This window comes from Eublepharis macularius, chromosome 4 (genome assembly GCF_028583425.1).
Source record: "Eublepharis macularius isolate TG4126 chromosome 4, MPM_Emac_v1.0, whole genome shotgun sequence".
Lineage (NCBI taxonomy): Eukaryota > Metazoa > Chordata > Lepidosauria > Squamata > Eublepharidae > Eublepharis > Eublepharis macularius.
The window spans coordinates 34117843-34136726 of NC_072793.1; the positions used below are offsets into that span (position 1 = coordinate 34117843).

The window sequence follows — 18884 nt, forward strand, 5'->3', positions numbered from 1 at the left end:
GACAGGCAAGCACCATGGTTCAAAAACAATGACTTTTCCATGAACTCTCCTTGCTACTCTATCATTCACCTCAGCTGCTCTGGTCCTAACAAGCTTCTAGTTTTCACATACAGAGCTGGCTCACTGTCCACAGAGTGCTGATGAGGAAAACCAGCTACTTGCTGGTAACATTTTAGCCTTCCACCCAAGGAGCCTGGGATGGGAGTGTTTCTGGTGTTTTATCTTTACAGCCACCCTGTAAGATACGTTTAGCTAAAATACAGTAACTGCCCAGTGAGTTTCATAGCCAAAGGGGAATTTTAAACCCAGATCTTCCATTTCAAGCCACGTACTCTAGCTGCTTTGAATTTATTGTATTTTACCCAGCTTTACAGTCAAAATTATTGCATCTGACAGCAATTTTTAAAACCAATGCAAATATCAGTTATTTAAAAACGTACTTAGGGAAGGGGTTCTTTGTGTGTGCGTATAAAGTGCCATCAACTTTCAACCAACTTATTATGACCTCTGCCAGGGTTTTCAAGGCAAGAGACTAACAGAGTTAGTTTGCCATTGCTTGCCTCTGCATAGCAACCCTAGACTTACTTGGTGGCCATAGCTGCAGCTTCTTCTCCCTCTGGCATTCCTGCAACCCAACTACATTGAAAAGAATTATGTCTGAGATGCTATCATAAACTTTCTATTTGGTGTTTTGATCTCTAACACCTCAAAGCTACACAGGTAGTCAAAAGTAATGAGAATATATATATATTTTCTCATTACTTTTTGACTGTTCCACCTATGGTTCTCCATCACTGAAGAGCATCTCCTCTCTGGCAGTACCAAAAAGATTTTATTGCCCAGTTCCCACACGGGCGTGCTTTCTCTGAGGTCAGAGGCCTCATGGGATGTTAATCAAGGCAGCCTTCATTTCTCAATCATAACAAACTCAACCAGTAGAGTTCATAAATAATAAAGGTAACATCTTGTTGCCTCCGATCGGCCCACTCACCTGCTTTTGCCAACATGGAAGCAAGGAGTTTGCAGACTATGGAGCCTCTCTTCCTCATTTTGCTTTGTTTGCTGTAGGGGAAGTAGGGAATGACCCCAATGATATTTTTGGCACAGGATGTCTTCAGTGCATACGCCATGATCAAGAGTTCCATCACTGCAGTATTCACATCTCTGAAACAGGTGAAGTCAGCATCATAAACCTGTAGCCACATCTTCTGAATTCCTCCAAAATTAAGGGGGGAAAGGCCAGACCAAACACTATAGCCAAAAACCTTTCTACAGGGAACTGTCACTTAGAGATCTGGGCTGCAAGCTTCTCTCAGCCTAATCTAGTGATTTTTGAACTGTGTTGATGAGAATCCTGGGATTCCACAGAAACCTGTCAGTGGTTCTTTAACAAGAAGATTGTAGTGGTAGAAAATCTTCCCGGAAAAACAACTTGCATGCCATTCCCAAATTTCTGAAATGTGTAGCCAAAGAAGAGTGTTGGGAAACCTCTAGATTGCCTTTCAGTTTGTGCAGGTCCAACAAAACCTGGCCAGGACTCTCCTTGAACTGTGAATACAGCCTAGAACATTCTCGAGATCTTCTGCAATGAACAAATATTGAAAAGCAGACACACAAAAATTCGTTGAAAATGAAACCAGCATGGAAAGGGGTCCTAGAAGGATAAGAAGTTTGAAAATCACTGGCCTAATCTAACCAGCAATGCATTCCACTTTCTTGTAACTGCCTCAATTGTATCAGAAATGCCATGTGGAGAAGGGAAATTCTAACATGGAGAGGAGTGCCCAGCCTCCCCCCAAACACTCCATACACCAAGAGTGCATGCATTCTTCATGTATTTGGGCACAACTGCATCACCTGTGGGCCTTCAGCCAGCCTATTATATTGATGGCAATAGTCTTTTGTAGTAGGCAAACCAGCTATGTCGACACATGGTGTCTAGGCTCAACCATGACTGAGTTTTTGACTATGCTTGCTGGCTACAATATAGGGAGCCCACTGCCTGGAAACTCTGCAGATATAATCTTTTGAATGCAATAATCAAGCGGTAGTTCTTCTTCCATCTGCACTTAACAGTCCATCAGTTTGGGGGCCCCTGATCTTCCCCAATTACCTGAGATGACACCCTTATGAGCCTTACATTTCTCAAAAGCGTGCCACTGAGTCAGTCTTGATTTTAGCCCATTCCTCTCATTTTTTCATTGCAGCCTCTCCTTTGGAAAATCATTTCCATTTATCTTGCACCAAACTAGTTTGTTCGTCTACCTCCACCACACCACACCACACTGATATGCTGTTTCATACACAAGAAAGCTTTGTTCTAAAATCAAGGAAGCAGCCAACAATTACATAAAGCCACCCCCTCCATCCAAGCAATTAAGACAGAAAGTTAACAATGCGTCATTTTTCCTTTCCTGAGAAGGGCTCAGTATTGTGTAGTGCACAATACTGGAAAACAATGATGTTTTCCAGCATTGTGCACTACACAGATGCAGTTCACAGGGTAGTGATTTTTTGTTTTACAAAACATCCTAATAATTTAAGTATGAACAACGATGATCCTATGATTTCATTAATATGTAAATAAACTCAGAGTATGACCAGCTTGAAGCTTTTTATAGATTTTGAGCCAATAAAAATTAGAGAGGTGGAGGTTATACAATGACTTCCCCACTCTCTTGTATCCTAGGTACCAATAGTATTTATCTATTTATACCCCGCCTTTCTCCCCAATGGGTGTCTAAAGTGGTTTACATCATTCACCTCTCCTCCACTTTACTCCCACATCAACCGTGTGAAAAAAGTAAAGCTGCAAGAGAGTAACTGGCCCAAGATCACCCAGTGAGCTACTGTAGCAGTGTGGGGATCCCAACCTGGCTCTCCCGTATTTTCATCCAATACAACTACACCACACCAATTCTCCCCCCCCCCGCTCCTTTAAGGCCACCGATGTTTCAAATAGAGATGTGTGGGCGGGTGGGCAGGCGGGCAGGCAAGCTACAAAACATTTTTTGAGCTAGTAGCTGCCGGAGATCTAGTTGCAAGGCTGCATTACACATCCCACAAAACTGCTGTCAGCATTTCACTTCGGTTGCAGTTCAGAGCATCTAACACCCCCACCCCCACCACACAGCATCTACACACCACCTTTCCTCTATCACTAGTAGCCTGCACAATAGACAAAGTTCATTACACAGGAAATGCAGTTGATATACTTCACATAGGAAAAGTGTAGAACCAGGAAAACAGAAGGCTGCTCTCTAGCTACTACTGTAACCATACAGCTCTACAGTGGATCAAGAGGATATTTCTTTTACTGTTAACAGGTGGAACAATTAAAGGAGCAACAGAAGAAAAAGGCCCTTAAAATAGAAAAAAAACCAATGGTGAGGGAGAATAATTAAAGAACAGTCTCCTGGAGATCTTCACAAACTAGCAAATCTCATTGGATTTCATTAACTGTCATTTTTGGTGCCACATTAGCTGTCTGATTAACAGCCCCCCCAGTTGGTGCAAGAGATTAACAGGCATTATCAACTAATTAACACTACACGTTCCCCTAATAATGGATGACAAATTCATAGCAGGGCGGGCAGACAAATACTCACATTAGTAAACGGAAATGCTCCAGGAAAAAAAATTCACTTGGCAGGAGATTTTGCATACCAAGAACCTGGTATTTTAAATAATAATAAATCAATACAAAAATTTACCTCGGGATTGTCTGAATAATGAAAACATCCTGGCCTCGGACAGATTCTTTTATTTCAACCCTTGTTTCTGAAGGGGGAGAGAGAGAGATTTAAACTTAGACTCACATTGCTTGTGTTAGCCCAGCTCCACCTGCACCTCCAAATAAGCCTAGTATTACTGTCTGAAAAGGAACGTGTTCACGGATTAAAGTATCATTGACGCCTTCTATATGGATGTCTGAGGCAACAGGCCTTCAGGGTTGAAGAGTCTGCCCGATCTTTGCTTTTTCTTCTGTACTTTCAGTACCACCACAGAAGCGTGAGAAATTTGGTGTTTAAATATTCTAGTTGGCCAGAAGGGAATAATAAGCAAGACAGTGGCAGAGAAAGGAGCAGATTACGTATTACATCAGTGACCTGATGGTAGACGCCTGTGGCTTACATGCATCTTCAGACAGCGGCAGCTGGTGCTTCCTAAAAAAGGTGTGAGGGCCCAGGAAACCACATATCCCCGATTTTTAAAAAAAGATTTCAGTAGAAAAACTAGAAGAACTTCTGAAATATTTTGAGAATAAGCGAAATGCTTTTGAAAGGCAAGATTTCAGAACATAGCATAATGTAATTACTACATAGTGTACATATGTACAACTCCTAAAGCCTCTTGGCTTCTTCAGATTCCTCCGCTCCCTCCAGCATGTAAAAGAAACTCTTATATTCAGAAATATACACCCCAAATCAAGAAACAAATTAGCATGTGAAAGAGGAGAGGAAAAATAATAATATAATAACATTTGATTTATATACCGCCCTTCAGGACAACTTAACACAGAGTGGTTTACAAAGTACGTTATGATTATCCCCACAACAACAATCACACTGTGAGGTGGATGCGGCTGAGATGGCTCTGGAAGAGCTGTGACTGACCCAAGGTCACCCAGCTGGCTTCAAGCGGAGGAGCGGGGAATCAAACCCAGTTCTCCAAATTAAAGTCCCACGCTCTTAACCACTACACCAAACTTGTTTCAGTCCATGAAAATCTTCAATCCTCTGAAGGCCATGGAAATAAAAAGGAAAGTTCAGAATTGGAAAAGTGTGGTACAGTGATCAGAGTGTCAGACTAGAATCTAGAGATCCAAGTCTGAACCCCCACTTTGCTATGGAAGCTCACTGGATGACTTTGGGCCAGTTTCACAAGCTCAGCCTAACCAACCTCACACAAGGTTATTGTTGTGAGGATAAAACGGAAGAAGGGGGAATGATGTTGTAAGCTTTCAATCCCCACTGGAGAGAAAAGCAGGATATAAATATATAAACAAAAACAACTGATTTTTCAGACACTGAATCTTCATTTCTTAAATTAAACAATATGTGTTTCATGTGGCTACAGTTAATTATGATGCTGCAAATAAGGATTTATCCCCAAGTTTAATTCAATACCCAGATTTACGGATAGGCATCTTTATACTTGCGGCCAGCTAGGTTGGAGGCAGTCACTATTATTTTAAAAAGCAGGTACACTATCTTTACTGTTGCAGGGTTTTACATTGTTTCAGGATAATATCAGCTGTATGGAAAAGAGGTACTTGGCAGCTGCTGAAAACAAAATGCAGGACTGGATGGACCTTGGTTTGGTCCAGCAACAAAGTTCTGATTAGTGACTATACAGAATCAATGAAATGGCAACACAAGTCAGAGCGAAAGTCATGAGCTCTTAAGAACCCCTGTCCCATCATAACATAATTACATTACAGTTCAGGATTATAAGAGATGACACTGCCTCCCTGGACAGCAAAATGTTGGGCTGCTGCTTTACCAAATAAACAAGCTATTAGTTATATGATATACATAAATCTCACAATGTTCCAGGACTGAAATAGTTAGAGCTTGTCTACAGAGCATCCTCTGAAATGGATCTCAAGATAGGTCCTTTTTGAATTTTTTGAATTTCCGTTTCGTTTGGGTAGGGCCGTCATTTACAGTAGGCAACAGCTTCTTGGAAAAGCACACATTTTCATAACGTAATCCATGAAGCAGACTTTGGTTTGTACAACTCAAGCCAGGCAATCAAGGTAGGTCTAATTTAACAAACCAATGCGCACCACAGCTGAAGCCTTGCAGCAACAATCCAACAGATTTTTACAAAGCTAGAATGGCATAAGAAGTCTATATTGTCACAGAGATGAAAACCCAGATTGAATCTGCTTGTCTCACTTTCCAGGTGTCACTGAGAGAAGCCTATATTTGATTTTCTAACTCCTGTCCTGATTTTTAACATACCTACCTTAATTTTCCATTGCAACTATTGACCAGCTTCAGAAATGGATACTTTTCCACCTGGAAAAGCTAAATAGCTGTTACCTATTCACAAGTATTAGACTGACATGGTCAACAGGTCTCCTTTTTGTGAATTTCTCAGTACAACCCAGGAAAATAATTTTGCACAGGCTCTAACCCTGACTTACCTCCATTTGTTTCCTGATATACCACAGATTTTCCCAGTTCAGCACCAAGACGCCTGAAGAAAAGAGAGAAAGCAAGATGCAATTCAGATACTCAGGCAATAGTTGTTGACTTGTATAGAATGGCTCACATCATGCAAAATCTAGATGTGAACAGTATCAACAAATTGAAGCACTAAAAGACAAGCTTTGATGACAAATGGAGGTCAGCTATGATACTATATGGTATTAATAGCATTGTTCTGTATCATACTTTCATGCCTTATCAAACCACTGCATCTCTGCAGGGTACAACTTATTTTAAATGATAAAAAATACTTAATGAAATTGAATGTTACCCAACAAAACAACAAGTTATTGTATATTTTATGTGGCAATCACGTTTGCTGCAGCTATACCTTAAACATGAAGTGTGTTGGGAAGACCCTACCTCCAAAATACGGGAACAATTCTAAGTCTTAAAGAACCTACTCTGACTTTACAAAATGATTAACTTCCTAAGTAGAATTTAAAGAAAAATTCAGGAAGCATTCTCAAAACAACTTCGTGATAGGCAATTAATTTAATTTTAATTTATTAATAAATAAATAATTAATTTTAATGTATCACACCACTCTGAAGAACTCCCTAAACTTCTAAAAAAATCTTATTATCAGTGATTTGGTTCAAACATAAATAGCATGTTTCAAGACTAAAACTCCTGCAGTAAACAAAAAGCTATTTCATTTAGTTAATTTTGACATTTACATCAGAAAGCAGTAATTTTAAACTGCATTAACTTTGTTTTTTCAGTCTTTACAGGATACATTGACCTAAAATTTCCAGAGAGATACAGCCTTTCTGTATTTCCACAAACCCTTTTGTTTAAGTATCAGCTGACCTGGAACAAGGTAGAACAGTGAGTGAATTAGACACAATCCAGAAGCTTCCCAATGCTTCCATTAACAAAATTTCAGTAAAAGTAACTCATCCAACATTTTGCTTAGTACCCACAGAAACACTTTTATAACAGCCCTTTGAACTGTTAGCTTTACTCCAAGTAGCAGAGTTTGTGCAAACTGGTTTCCAGTCCTCCTGACAGTAAAGAACAATAATCCAGACAAGGAAGAAATCTGACTCATTGCTTACACATGTAGTTCATACTCACAAACTCCTTTCAGAGTACCTTCTCATGTAAAGATTCCTACACCAGTTGGAATATTCAAGCCCAAATACACATATATAACTTTGTGAAAAATTTTACATGTATTCTCAATCCCTCTATCCTTTAAAACACATAGGAGTGACTAGAAAAGGATAATGTCTCTACTTCTACATATTTTAAAGGGGCATTCATAAGTGACGTTTGCAAGTGTATTAATGTGAGTACGAGTAGAATTTGTTGTAAAAGGAGCCACCATCAGTACGGAAAAACAGCTTGGTTAGGCCATGAGTCTTCCATTCACAGGCATAAATTTGGGGAGGGGGAAGGAGAGGCTTCAGTCTACCTAGATTTCCAGGTGAAGGCAATGCCCCCCCCCCCGGCTCCTAAATAATGCCCCTGCAGGAAATAATTGTTTCTTTTATGGTACTGCACACTTTACTAACGATCTCCTGCTGCAATAAAGGGAAGAGTGTCAGTTTTACTGTTTTAGTTTGATGGATCACTTGAGAAAGCCCATAGCACCACAGTATCTGCTAAGCTCTTACCTTTCCACAGATGGCGTTTGCATCTATGATGCCAAACTGGAGAGCACAACCAATCTGATCATATGCATATTTACTCACAAGTAACTCCCACTGGATTTAACGGGGCTTACGCCTAACTGTGCAAATATGAAGCCACTGATCAACTATGCTCACCACTGAGCACTTGCAACTACTGGCCCTGCAACAGATTCATGCCATCATCTCAGCCTACCCTCTTTGCCCCTTATTTCCCTAGAGTGAAAAGGAAAAAAAAACCCAGAAAGATAAGTTTCTTTAACTTTTAAGATAGTTTCAGATGGGTAGCTGTGTTGGTCTGCAGTAGAAGATCAAGATTTGAGTCCAGTTGCATCTTAGAGACTAACTAGATTTCCACGGTATGGGTTTTTGAGAGTTAAAGCTCCCTTCATCAGAACTGACAAAGGAAGCTTTGACTCTCAAAGTTCATACCCTGGAAATCTAGTTTGCCTCTAAGATGCAACTGGACTCGAACTTGCTCTTTAACTTTTAACTGTTTGCACTTACAACTATATGGACTGGGATCTTGATTTCCTAAATACTCAAGAAACTGCCCCTTTTCTAAGTCCAATAAAGTGGCACAACGGTAGACTAATTTTAAGTAATTGCTTGCAGCAATCTGTGCTTGCTGAAGCCTTTATGTAAGGTTTTGTTTTGGTTCACCATTTGTAAGTCAAAATTTAATGATCATATAGAATTTAACTATCTTTGATCTTGCTATCCATAAGATGCTAAAATCAGGGTTGCTATCAAGCAGTTGATTGGAGAGTTGTTCTTTTTAAAAAGCAGCAGCTGAGCCAGACTCAGCCTGGCAGCAGGTTCAGGTGATCAAAGACTGATTAGCCGTTGACTCCTAATCTCTCAGTGGGTGACCATAAACCAGTCACTGGTCATCTAACCTATTTCACAAGGCTGTTGCGAGGACTGGAGTGGGAATGCATGTGTAGAGTCTCTTGGAAGGTTGGTAGTAATCTTGTTAAAAAGTGGTGCAGGCAGGCTTCATAAAGCATTGTAAAGTATAAGCCCTTTAATAGTGCATCTTTCAACACCTAATGTACACAGCAGAGTGAGTGTCAAGGATGGCTCTGAGGCCTGAATGAACTATTTAGAGCTCCAGGCACAGTAGGTTCATCCTTACATACTGTCTATTCTAGAAACGAAAAGATTTTTGTTTGAAGTAATATGTTTGAAGATTTTCTTTTTGATCTGAATAAATTTGTTAATTTTAATTTGAGTGACTTTGATTTTTTAGCAATAAATATTACGCACCTCACTAGCCTGCACTACCGCCAAGTAGCTCAGGGAAGTGTATAATACCTCCTCCTCCATTTGATCTTATACCCTATAAGACCCAGCAGGCTCCTTGACAGACTGAAGGTTTGAACCAGGGTCTCCAGGTCATATTCTAACACCCTAACCGTTATACTCAAATTCGTATACCACACTTAAGCCCTTCTGTCATTAGTCCCTCACACCTTAATCCGCTCCTGGGTTTGACTTTCCTAGATAAATAACATGCTTCTTCTCTTCCTGCAGAATCCCAATCTCTCTGACTTTAGCAAAAGTAGCTCTAGATATATGATGGATCTTAATATTATAGCTAATGAACTCATCAAGAGAACACAAATTACTAGAAATGCATTTGGCGCTGAATAATCCTAGTGACAGATATATACACTGCACTTGTTCAAATTAATACCTTAGTTAGATATGGTACATTTGTAGTTAATTTATGTAAAAGATCCTTTACATCATTTATTTTTGAGCTGTCTTTTGGGATCTTGGTCTTTGGCACCACTCTCTTTCCAGGTTTGCCCCCCTATCTCTATGTTTAACCCTCGACTACCATTTCTAAGTGCTGATCACGGCCACTGAGCACCCCTGGTAGCCCTTCTGGAGGGTTGAGGCCATCCAAGTTTGTCTGAGACTCTCCCAGGCTCTAGGTTCATTTCACTGGGTGAACTTGCATACAAGTGGTCACAAACTCAAGACACAGGCTTAAATATAATTGTTGTTTATTAATTCAGGAGAGTGTAGGGTGCAAGAACCACTCTATAAGGCACAAGCAAAAGGCAATAAAATAACTTATCAATTTCAGGCTAAAACTATCTATCTAGACATGAAGCTTGCTTTTCTCTGAAGTAGCTTCCAGGTTGCTCATACTCACAAAATCCAAAACCATGCCAGGCAGCTCTGGTCATTGCAAGGCGTGACACAGAGCAAAGTCTTTCACATGCTGATGGAATAAAGGTAGCAACAGAATGGTCAAACCAGGTCCAAGTGAGAGTGTGTCAGAGATTCAGAGTGCAGTGAGGAGCCATCTTTTCTAGTACTGTCAGCCAATCAGGGCACGTTTCACTATCAGCATTGCTAGGCCTGAGAAAGGAAGGGAAGGGAATTGGAGCCGAGACTCCTTTCCACCCAAAGATATCTTAGCTTGGAACAGGCTGAAGGTGTAAGTAGCCAGAACTAGGCCTGTGAGAACCATCGAGCCTGAACCAAAGTGGTCGACCAGGCATGTACATGTGGTTTGGTCTACATGCCTGCCCCCCTCCAGCCCCAGGAAATTAAGAAGCCTCTGCCTCTGCCAGAAATAGTTCAGAACTAGTTCACAATCTCTTCTCGTACTGTTTTGCTCTGTGTGCTCTACTCCCTCTTTCTTTACTAAAAGTGCATGCACTGAAGTTTTAAGAAGTGAATAATTATTAAGGTATTAAATTAATATTAATTAAGGTTAAAGTATTTGAATGAGCACAAGAGCAGCTCTGGATCACTGAGTACCTGAAAATAAATAAGAGCATTGTCCATTTTAAAAGACATTATTAGATACTCTGAAGTTCTATATTGTATTTTTGTCCTCAATTATGGAGGCTGCATCTTGAACTATAAACAATTTTCTTCTGTGGTACTTAGGATAAAAATGTATTGTAAACCTTTACTTATTTTTAAATAGAGATCCTGCAACAGCTAACAAAAATTTCAGTAAGGAGTGTTTGGCCTAAGAGCTTCGTAAAAATTTAAGATCAGATTTCCACAACTACTATAACAATGACTGAAGGAGATTTTTTTAAATCTTAAAATTCCTTTACATAAAATAGTTGAGCAGACATTTCCCCTGCTTTTTAATCAGGAAAAAAAATACATAGCTTGTGTGACAGTCACCATGGAAGTTACTAAACCAATGTGTAAACAAACTAGGTGCTTATGAAGTATTTGAGAGAAATGTGAACAATATAACATTTATATGATTAAAGGAAAAAAAACCTTTCCCATCGTCTCTCAGCACATCCATATCATGGAGAGGATATCGGAAGAGGAAGTGACCAACTAAATGTGTATATCATACTATGCTCCTTTGAGCAAAAGGGGAGATCAAATGTAGTAAAAAATAGAAGAGGTTATAAAGTTTGAAATGCTACACTAACAAAGCTATAAAACCTTAGTGTAACATATATAACGAATCTTCGGTTAGGGGACTGCAACCGACAGAACTCTACTGCAAGTTGGACTGGCTCCATTCACTTGAGACTCCACGCTCCCAGAGTACAACAGTGAGTATTTTTCCTCTCAACAAAATGCTTACGATGGCATCTCAACAAAGAGTACTTTAGAAAGCTGATACAATGATTATATCACATCAATTTCAACTTGGAACATTTTTCAAGATACCTGAGCTATATGGAGTCAATCCAGGGTTGAATTCCAGTAAAACCATTATTGTCGTTAAGAAGAAAGCAAGTTGAGGAGTGAAGTTCATTTCAAATGGTTACAATCCTAAATTCATACCCGGAGCATGCTAGTTTACTAGATCAAGATAGCACAATGAGGCCTAACTGGTAATATCCCAGGTTCAGGATGGAATACCCCCTTTTTTTCTACTTGCTTCGAACAACTTCTATACTTAACTTACCAGCAAGTGTTTTCAGATATGAATTGGCTGAATATAACTTTGTTTAATAATAAGTTTATTAATCAAATTTATTTGCTTTAAAGATTTATGACAAAGGACAACCATTCTGATACAATATTCAGATTCTAATTAGCCAGCAGTAAGTAAAACCCTCTGTGTACATTATGACCATATGAAACTACCTTATGCCATCAGACCTTCCTCAGAAGCTAGAAGTCAATTATTAATGTTGAGTGCAGAAGAAACTCCATTTAAGGCTGCAATGCTATGCATCCTTACCTGAGAGTAAAATCCACTGAACTCAGTGACCCTTATTTCTGAGTGCTGTCTTTAGAAAAGGTCTACACTTGCAGAGTTTACTGCTTCTAAAATTTTGGTTAGGCTATAAAGGCAAGGGAAGACTAACCATTTTGCAAGATAATTTTATCTGCATTTTGACAAAGACCTCAAACAAGTGTTCCCCAAACAAAAATAAAATACTGGCAGGAAACAACAACACTGGAAACCAATGTCTTTCCTAAAGCCAACACTGAGCAGGGCAAATTTACTCAAAGACACTGTATATGTGGTCTGTCAACAATCCATGGTATCTAAACTAGATCAAGGAATGACTTTTCTGACACTCTTCCTTATTAGATTCTAATCTATGCCGTAAGATTTCCCTGTATTAGCATCAGTATCGTAGAAAGTTTTCTTTCAAAGGAGCACTCTCTCAAAGAACTGTTTGGCTTCTGAAGCAGCAAATAAATGAAGTTGCAGTTGAAAAAAACTGAAAGGATAGCTGAAAACTGAAACTGAAAGGACAGCTATGAGGTCTCCTAAACAACATTTAGGAAAACAGTCAAACTAAAGGCAAGTAGGGCATGGTTGTGTAGGCATTATGCATATAAGCCAGAGTTTGTACTAAAAGTTATATAAATGAGAGGAAGGGACCCATTGTTCCAACAAGCTCCCACAACTGACACTGTAGACTATGTAGAAACCTGCTTTAAGATTCACTCACCTTTTGCATACAAGGACACACATTATATCTTGACATGTCCAACTTAGTGTTGGCTCTCTTTTTTGGGGGGAGGTTTAAGCAAAGGCTAGACGGCTGTCTGTCAGCAATACTCATTCTGTAACTCAGTATGAACTTTGGTAATTTGTGAAAGGGAGGGCAGAAAGGGATGAGCCAGTGCTTGGCTATTATGGCCGTTTCTTCTGTGTCCAGGGTAATGCTGGTGATGCAGTGTGGGTAATTCCCACACTGAGTGGGAAGCCTTCAGTCATGCATCTTCAGCAGGCTGGAAAAACAAGGTCAGTAGTAGGACAGGATGATGGAACTCTCCAGTCATGGAAGGAACCCTCAGAAGATGGAGTGTACTAATTCAGAACTTCTGTAAATTGTCTTTGAGACTTGCCCATCAGAGGCTTTTGTGTGTGTTTAGTCCCTTCTGACTTATGGCGATCCTAAGCATTAATAACCTCCAAAATGTCCTATCACTGACAGCCTTGCTTCCTTTTTTGATTCAATCCATCCCAAAAGCCTAACCTACTTTTTTTACATCAGGTTAAGCACATAGTATCTGAGAATTACCATTTTTAACCTCTCTTATGGCCATATAAACAACATTCAAGTCTGATTTTGATAACAGTTAATATGAAACTGGCATAAAGAGAAGAGAACCTTAAAGTATCAAAGAAAGCAGGACTTTGGACTGCAGAAGTTACCCTGATTTAGCAAGGTTTGTCTTCCCCTTTTCTTAGCTGTTCAACCCTTATTGAAAGCTCCCACCACATCCCAATTTACCTGGCACAGAAGTTAGGTTGACCATGTCTGTGATTTCAGAATTTGTTTTTCATCCCTATTATTTTGACTACCTTCTTAGTAAGGAATCTGGTTTTAGCAATGGTACATATTTTAGTTGAAAGCCTGCTATTTCAAACTGAAGAACATGCAGGGAGAGCCATCTGTCTCTGATGATGTGTTAGTATTTAATTTAGCAAGTTCTAGGTAGCTTTTGTCACCTGACAAAATTTTTCAGATTCAAGCCTCAAAAATACTTATTCAAGCACGAATCTCTCTTCAATGCTTTTTGAATCAAGAACCGCTTCAGTGACTGTTTTCACTGTAATTTCTCCGTTTTTCTATCACCTAACAGTCCTTCTTTCTGCTTCTGAGGTTTCATCAGGGCTGCAAAATACACTCATACATTGCAGGCTGGCTGTGATGATAGCATCAATTGGTATCCTAAATGCATGAGTGCTCCCAACAGCCTGGACTGGGAGGAGAAAGTGATCCCCATGAGGTATTTGAACACTGTGGTCCATTAATCCTTAATATAGACATCTAGCTGTGAAGGAGTGAGTCATCTGGTGAAATGAATGACAATGGGCACAGCCATATGATACAGGAGATATAGGACTTTTGCTGAATGTAGAATCCCCTTCAGTAAGCTTTCTCCCTCTCCCTGTTATCAAATACACTACTTAATACATGGTGTGATGTCCGGATAGTATGAATTCCTCTACCCTGCATCACTGTTGCCACTGATAGTGACAGGAAAGCACATAATATCATGAAACAACACAAGTGTTACTGAGGAGAGAACCTGGCATGAGGATGTGATTTTCTGTCGATTTGGCAGAACAAGGTATGACGGACAAATGTTAGCAGCCTTTCAAATAAATAGCAAGTAGATGGTCACTTGCCCCTCTTATTCAGAGTCATAAAAACTAACAAAAAATAAGACCTTGTATGCTGCAGCAAGCAACTTGTGATACTAAGTATGTTCTTTTTCATTATGGAAAAATATAATTAGGGATGAATGGAGTAAGACTATTTTGCATTTTTCTAGAACAAATCCAGACTAACCTTTTATGGCCTTAGGCTTCACTAAGACCACCAAAACAAGTGTTGATTCATTTTGCCATTTTAAAAATGTAGAGAACAATTATACTCGTTTTATTTGCTCTGTAAGAACATGCTGTTCTTCCCTAGAATGGCCAATTGTAGGAAATATTTATATAAGTGTTTGTAAACAAATTTAATGATAATTGCTTTGATTAGAGAACATATCTAGCTTTTCCAACTCTAAACCTATCAGTAATAAATATGGTGACAAAACATAATGTTTACAAGTCCAGAATCCATCTAATTTTATGTCTTTTTAAGGACATTTACTTCTGCCCCCACAGCTACTGTGATATATGTATAGTGTTACTTGGAGGCAAACTAGACATTACATGGTGGTCAAGTACAAACAACTCCAATAATTTTTATTCTGTATGATCTGCAGCTTTGGGAGACTATGAGTTCATCAAAAGAATGGGAGAGACCACTAAGCCTTTCCTTTCTGGTCATCTCCTCCGCCCCCTTTCAGAATCACTTATCCCAACCACCACAAAAAGCTGCTTTGACAACCATCAGAAGAGAAGAAAAGAATTAGAATAGCAGTGTGGGGAAGGCAATTTGCATCAGGAAAATTACCTGTGACCCTTCTGACCAAATCCAGAACCTCCTGTGCCTGCTTTTCATTTAAGAAGAAACTGGAAAACTTAACTGACTATTCACTTCTTTTGAATAGTGTCCAGTACTTGTAGCTTCATGGGAACTTCATGGGAATACTTATTTGAAAAGTATTACTAGGAAAAGTGAACCTACACTACATCAGTACCAATATGTTGCTCACAGGACAGGTCAACAAATTAAGGATTTTCCAGATAACTGTTCTGCTTTTTTTTTTAACGAATGCTTTTTTAAAAACTAATGCTCATGTAAACTTCACAAATACTTCCATCTGCATGAAGCATTTGGCAAGCGTGTTTATAGCAGTTCTCCCAGCCAAAAATGAGAGATGGACAGGGGGCTCCTCTCTCTCTTGAACTAGGCTTAAAGGCCATTGGCAGAGTGCAAGTGTATCCCTGCCGTCTTGCTGTGCTCCGGAGGCATTCCAAAACAAAACAATGCTTCCAACATCACAGAGAAGACTCCCACACCTACCCCCAAATCAGAGGAAAAGTAAGTGGCAACTATAAATTTGGGTGCCAAAATGTGTGGAACCTTTCGCTTCACTAATACTGTGAATGTCAATTTTCCTTTCAGAGCTTAGTGAAATCTAATTTGAAACACGGAGCCTAGTGAATTTAACAATTGACTACAATAGTAAATTGTTTTAATTACAAACAACTTTAATTTTTAACACACAAAGTCTTTTTCTTAGATCTATATTACTTGTGTAAGTCATGCATTCTTAAAACTACACTGAACTGAATCAAATAGCTCAAGGTTAATTGATTTATTGAAGCAAAAAAAAACCTTGATATAGCAAATTTGATTTATATTTCAAGTTGCATACCACTTAAAGAAACTGACTGGACATCAGCCTAATAAACTTATGATTACCGAACCAACAACACAAAGCTGAAAAAATAAAAGAGACTCACTCAGTGATTTTCTTTGCCAGTTCAGTGCATGCTGATGTAGAATTTGCTGAGAAGACCCGGTAGCCACTTCTGGCTGCATTCATTGCTAAGGAATCATGCAAACCCCTTGGAACTCGAGAGTGAGAAAACACAGATTTATAAGGTAACAGCAGTTTCCTTGGCATCCTCCTCTTCAGCGTCTCTAGCTACTATAAACCCACTTCGGAATGGAGGGAGAAAGGAATTTACCACAGGAAGAACTTCCCCAACCCAACTGTTATAGCAACGCCAAGAAAAGGTCTTTCAAAAACAGACGCTCAGAAGCACCAATGTTAGCTCAAAGTTAGTGCTTTATGCGTCCCCTGAAAAAGCCACCTATGGGAAAGAAGATATGTCTGTTTGTCTAAAGAGGTCAAAAGCCTTGCAAACAGTCAGCTTTGTGAGAGTGGTGAGGATCAAAAGCAAAATAAGGAGGAGAAGGGAAGCCAGGAAACCTAGAAGTTTATAAAGATGTCTCTAGACAGGAAAAAATAAATAAAAAAGAAGGGAAGGGATGCCTCTAAGACCAAGTACAAAGGAGAAGGAGGGGAAGAAGCCAAGCAGGAGCAATGGAATTTGTTTACATACAAGACAAAAAAAGAGGCCACAGACTCAAAAAGAAGACTTCTCCGGACACGGGGGTGGGGGGTCTCGAGCGCTTCTGAGGACACAGAATTAACACCATGTATTGGTGAAAGGGGAAAGGCAAGCTAAGACAAGAGTATGGAGGGCAGAGAAGGCAGGGAAGGAAGGAGCAGCCTTGGGGAAGAAGAGATCAGTTAGAGGAGAAACGAAACTGAGAAACTGGAGACGAGCTGGGGGGGGGGCGGTGTGTGTGTGTGTGAAAGAAGTGTCAGGAGACGAGCAGACTGAATGGGAATGCCCAGATTAAGGGGGGGGGCAGGCAGAGGACTGCAGGGAGAGAGGTTAGAGGTGAGGTCTTAAGGACCAGATGCAGATGGCTGGGGGTGCAAGTGAGAGAACGGGGTGGCTGGGGGAGGCTTAAAGGGGAAACAGGAGCGCCCGAGGCAGGGGGCGAAATGAAGAGGGGACGGCAGAGAGGTGAGGGACGGGAGGAGATGCAGCAGCAACAGGCCGAGCTGGAGGGGCGGTGGGACGCGAAGGGAGAGGAACGAGTGAGTGATGGGCGCGGCAGAGAGAAGCGCCACAGGGCGAAGGTCCAGGGGGAGGGAGACTGAAGGCGAGGAAGGGGAAGAGCAGCCCGCTAAAGAGGCAGGCCGGTTCCAGCCACTGCTGCTGAGGGAGGCGGCCCAGGCGAGGGGGCGCGCGAGTTCTGTCACTGGCGTCCCGCTGAGGCTGCGCCGCCGGCCCGGCCTCCTCACTTTGGCTTTGGGGGCTCCGACGCTCTTCAGCCCCCGACTCAACTAGACTGAACTCCGCCAGCTCGCTCGCGGTCATAGAGACGCCTTGCTAGAGCGCCCCCCTCTGCTCTCGGCGGCCATTTTGTGGCCGCTGTCCCTCGGTTTTTAAAATTAAGATTGCGGTTCTTGTCAGCGGCCGCGCGGACATGTTAAGTAAGGGCAGCCGGTGAGGGGGGGAAGCCCGCCACCCAGTACTCACCGCTCTTCCCTCCCTCCTTTTCACTAGCAAACGAGGAGACTGTCCCAGTTTTATTGGGGGGAGAGAGTTTTCCACTCTGAAGCCAGTCAGCGGGTGGCTTTTTCTTTCACCTCTTCCTCAAGACCTTGAAAGGTTCTTTTCCCGGATCAAATATGTCTGCTGTTTGGAAGCCCAACCAACGGTTAGGTGGGAAGCTCTAGAATGACTCTGACCCGGCTTCAAAGGGAGTGGGCGGAGTCAGCGGAACGGGGCAGGAGGGGCCGCGGAGCGGGTGTGTGAGGGGGGTGGGAATTAATCGAGGCTGCCGAATAGGAAAGAGATAGGGGAGAAGCGCCAATAATGAAAATGCCGGGCGTCTTTAAAACGGCCTGCTGGTGGTGTGGGTAGGGGAGATAGTTGTGAATTTCCTGCAGTGCGCGGGGGGGGGGGGAGGACTAGATGACCCTAGAGGTGCCTTCCAACCCTATGATTCTATTAATCTACTTGGTCCTCACTACAGTGTGCAGCCTAGGTAGATCCTACATTTCTTCACACTATTCCATACAGAGATTTAGGTAATGCGGGATGATGCAACGCCAGTTTTCTCCGCCGCCTCTTCTTGCTTTACAAAGTAGTCAATGGCATCTCTTCTGAGCAAAGAAGCGGGGCTACGGTTTCTCTTAGCGCCTCCTTTGTCTGTCTACCCTCACATACTGCCCTGAGGGCAGGCAAAGGGCAGCGCGGCCACCCACGCCATTCGCCTGCCCCGCAGGAGAGGGGGCAGGCGGCCGTCCCCTGTCCTGCGGGGCAGGCGCATGGCGCGGGCGGCTTCGCAGCCCCCCTCGCTGCCCTTTGCCTGCCCCGCAGGACAGGGGGCGCGCGGCAAGCCAGCTGCCCCCTGTCCTGCGGGGCAGGCGAAGGCAGCGCGGGCGCCCTACGGGGAGGCGAATGGAGCGGGCGGCTTCCCAGCCCCGCACGCTGCCTCCGCTGCCCTGCGTGATGACGTTGTCAAAATGACGTCATCACGCTGCGCCGGGAGAGAGAGCGCGCGCAGTCAGACTAGGGTTGCCCCGGGTGCCGGTAACCCTTGATCCGGCCCTGGGTCGAAAGGGC

The 18884-nt window shown here is 41.7% G+C and overlaps 1 protein-coding gene across 2 annotated transcripts in view; it reads right to left on the minus strand.

Moving 5' to 3' along the window:
• The window catches only part of PRPSAP1 (phosphoribosyl pyrophosphate synthetase associated protein 1), a 29072-nt gene extending 11120 nt beyond the window's left edge, over window positions 1-17952 (minus strand). Inside the window, exons 1-5 of one of the 2 annotated variants that reach the window (XM_054978461.1) lie at window positions 17793-17952; window positions 16194-16305; window positions 6155-6207; window positions 3714-3780; window positions 992-1164 (exon numbers count right to left, since the gene is read on the minus strand). In XM_054978461.1, the coding sequence (XP_054834436.1) occupies window positions 992-1164; window positions 3714-3780; window positions 6155-6207; window positions 16194-16276 (376 nt within the window). In that variant the 5' untranslated portion in view covers window positions 16277-16305; window positions 17793-17952. The other variant, XM_054978460.1, reaches the window with a different exon arrangement.
• Between the last annotated feature and the right edge of the window lie 932 nt (window positions 17953-18884).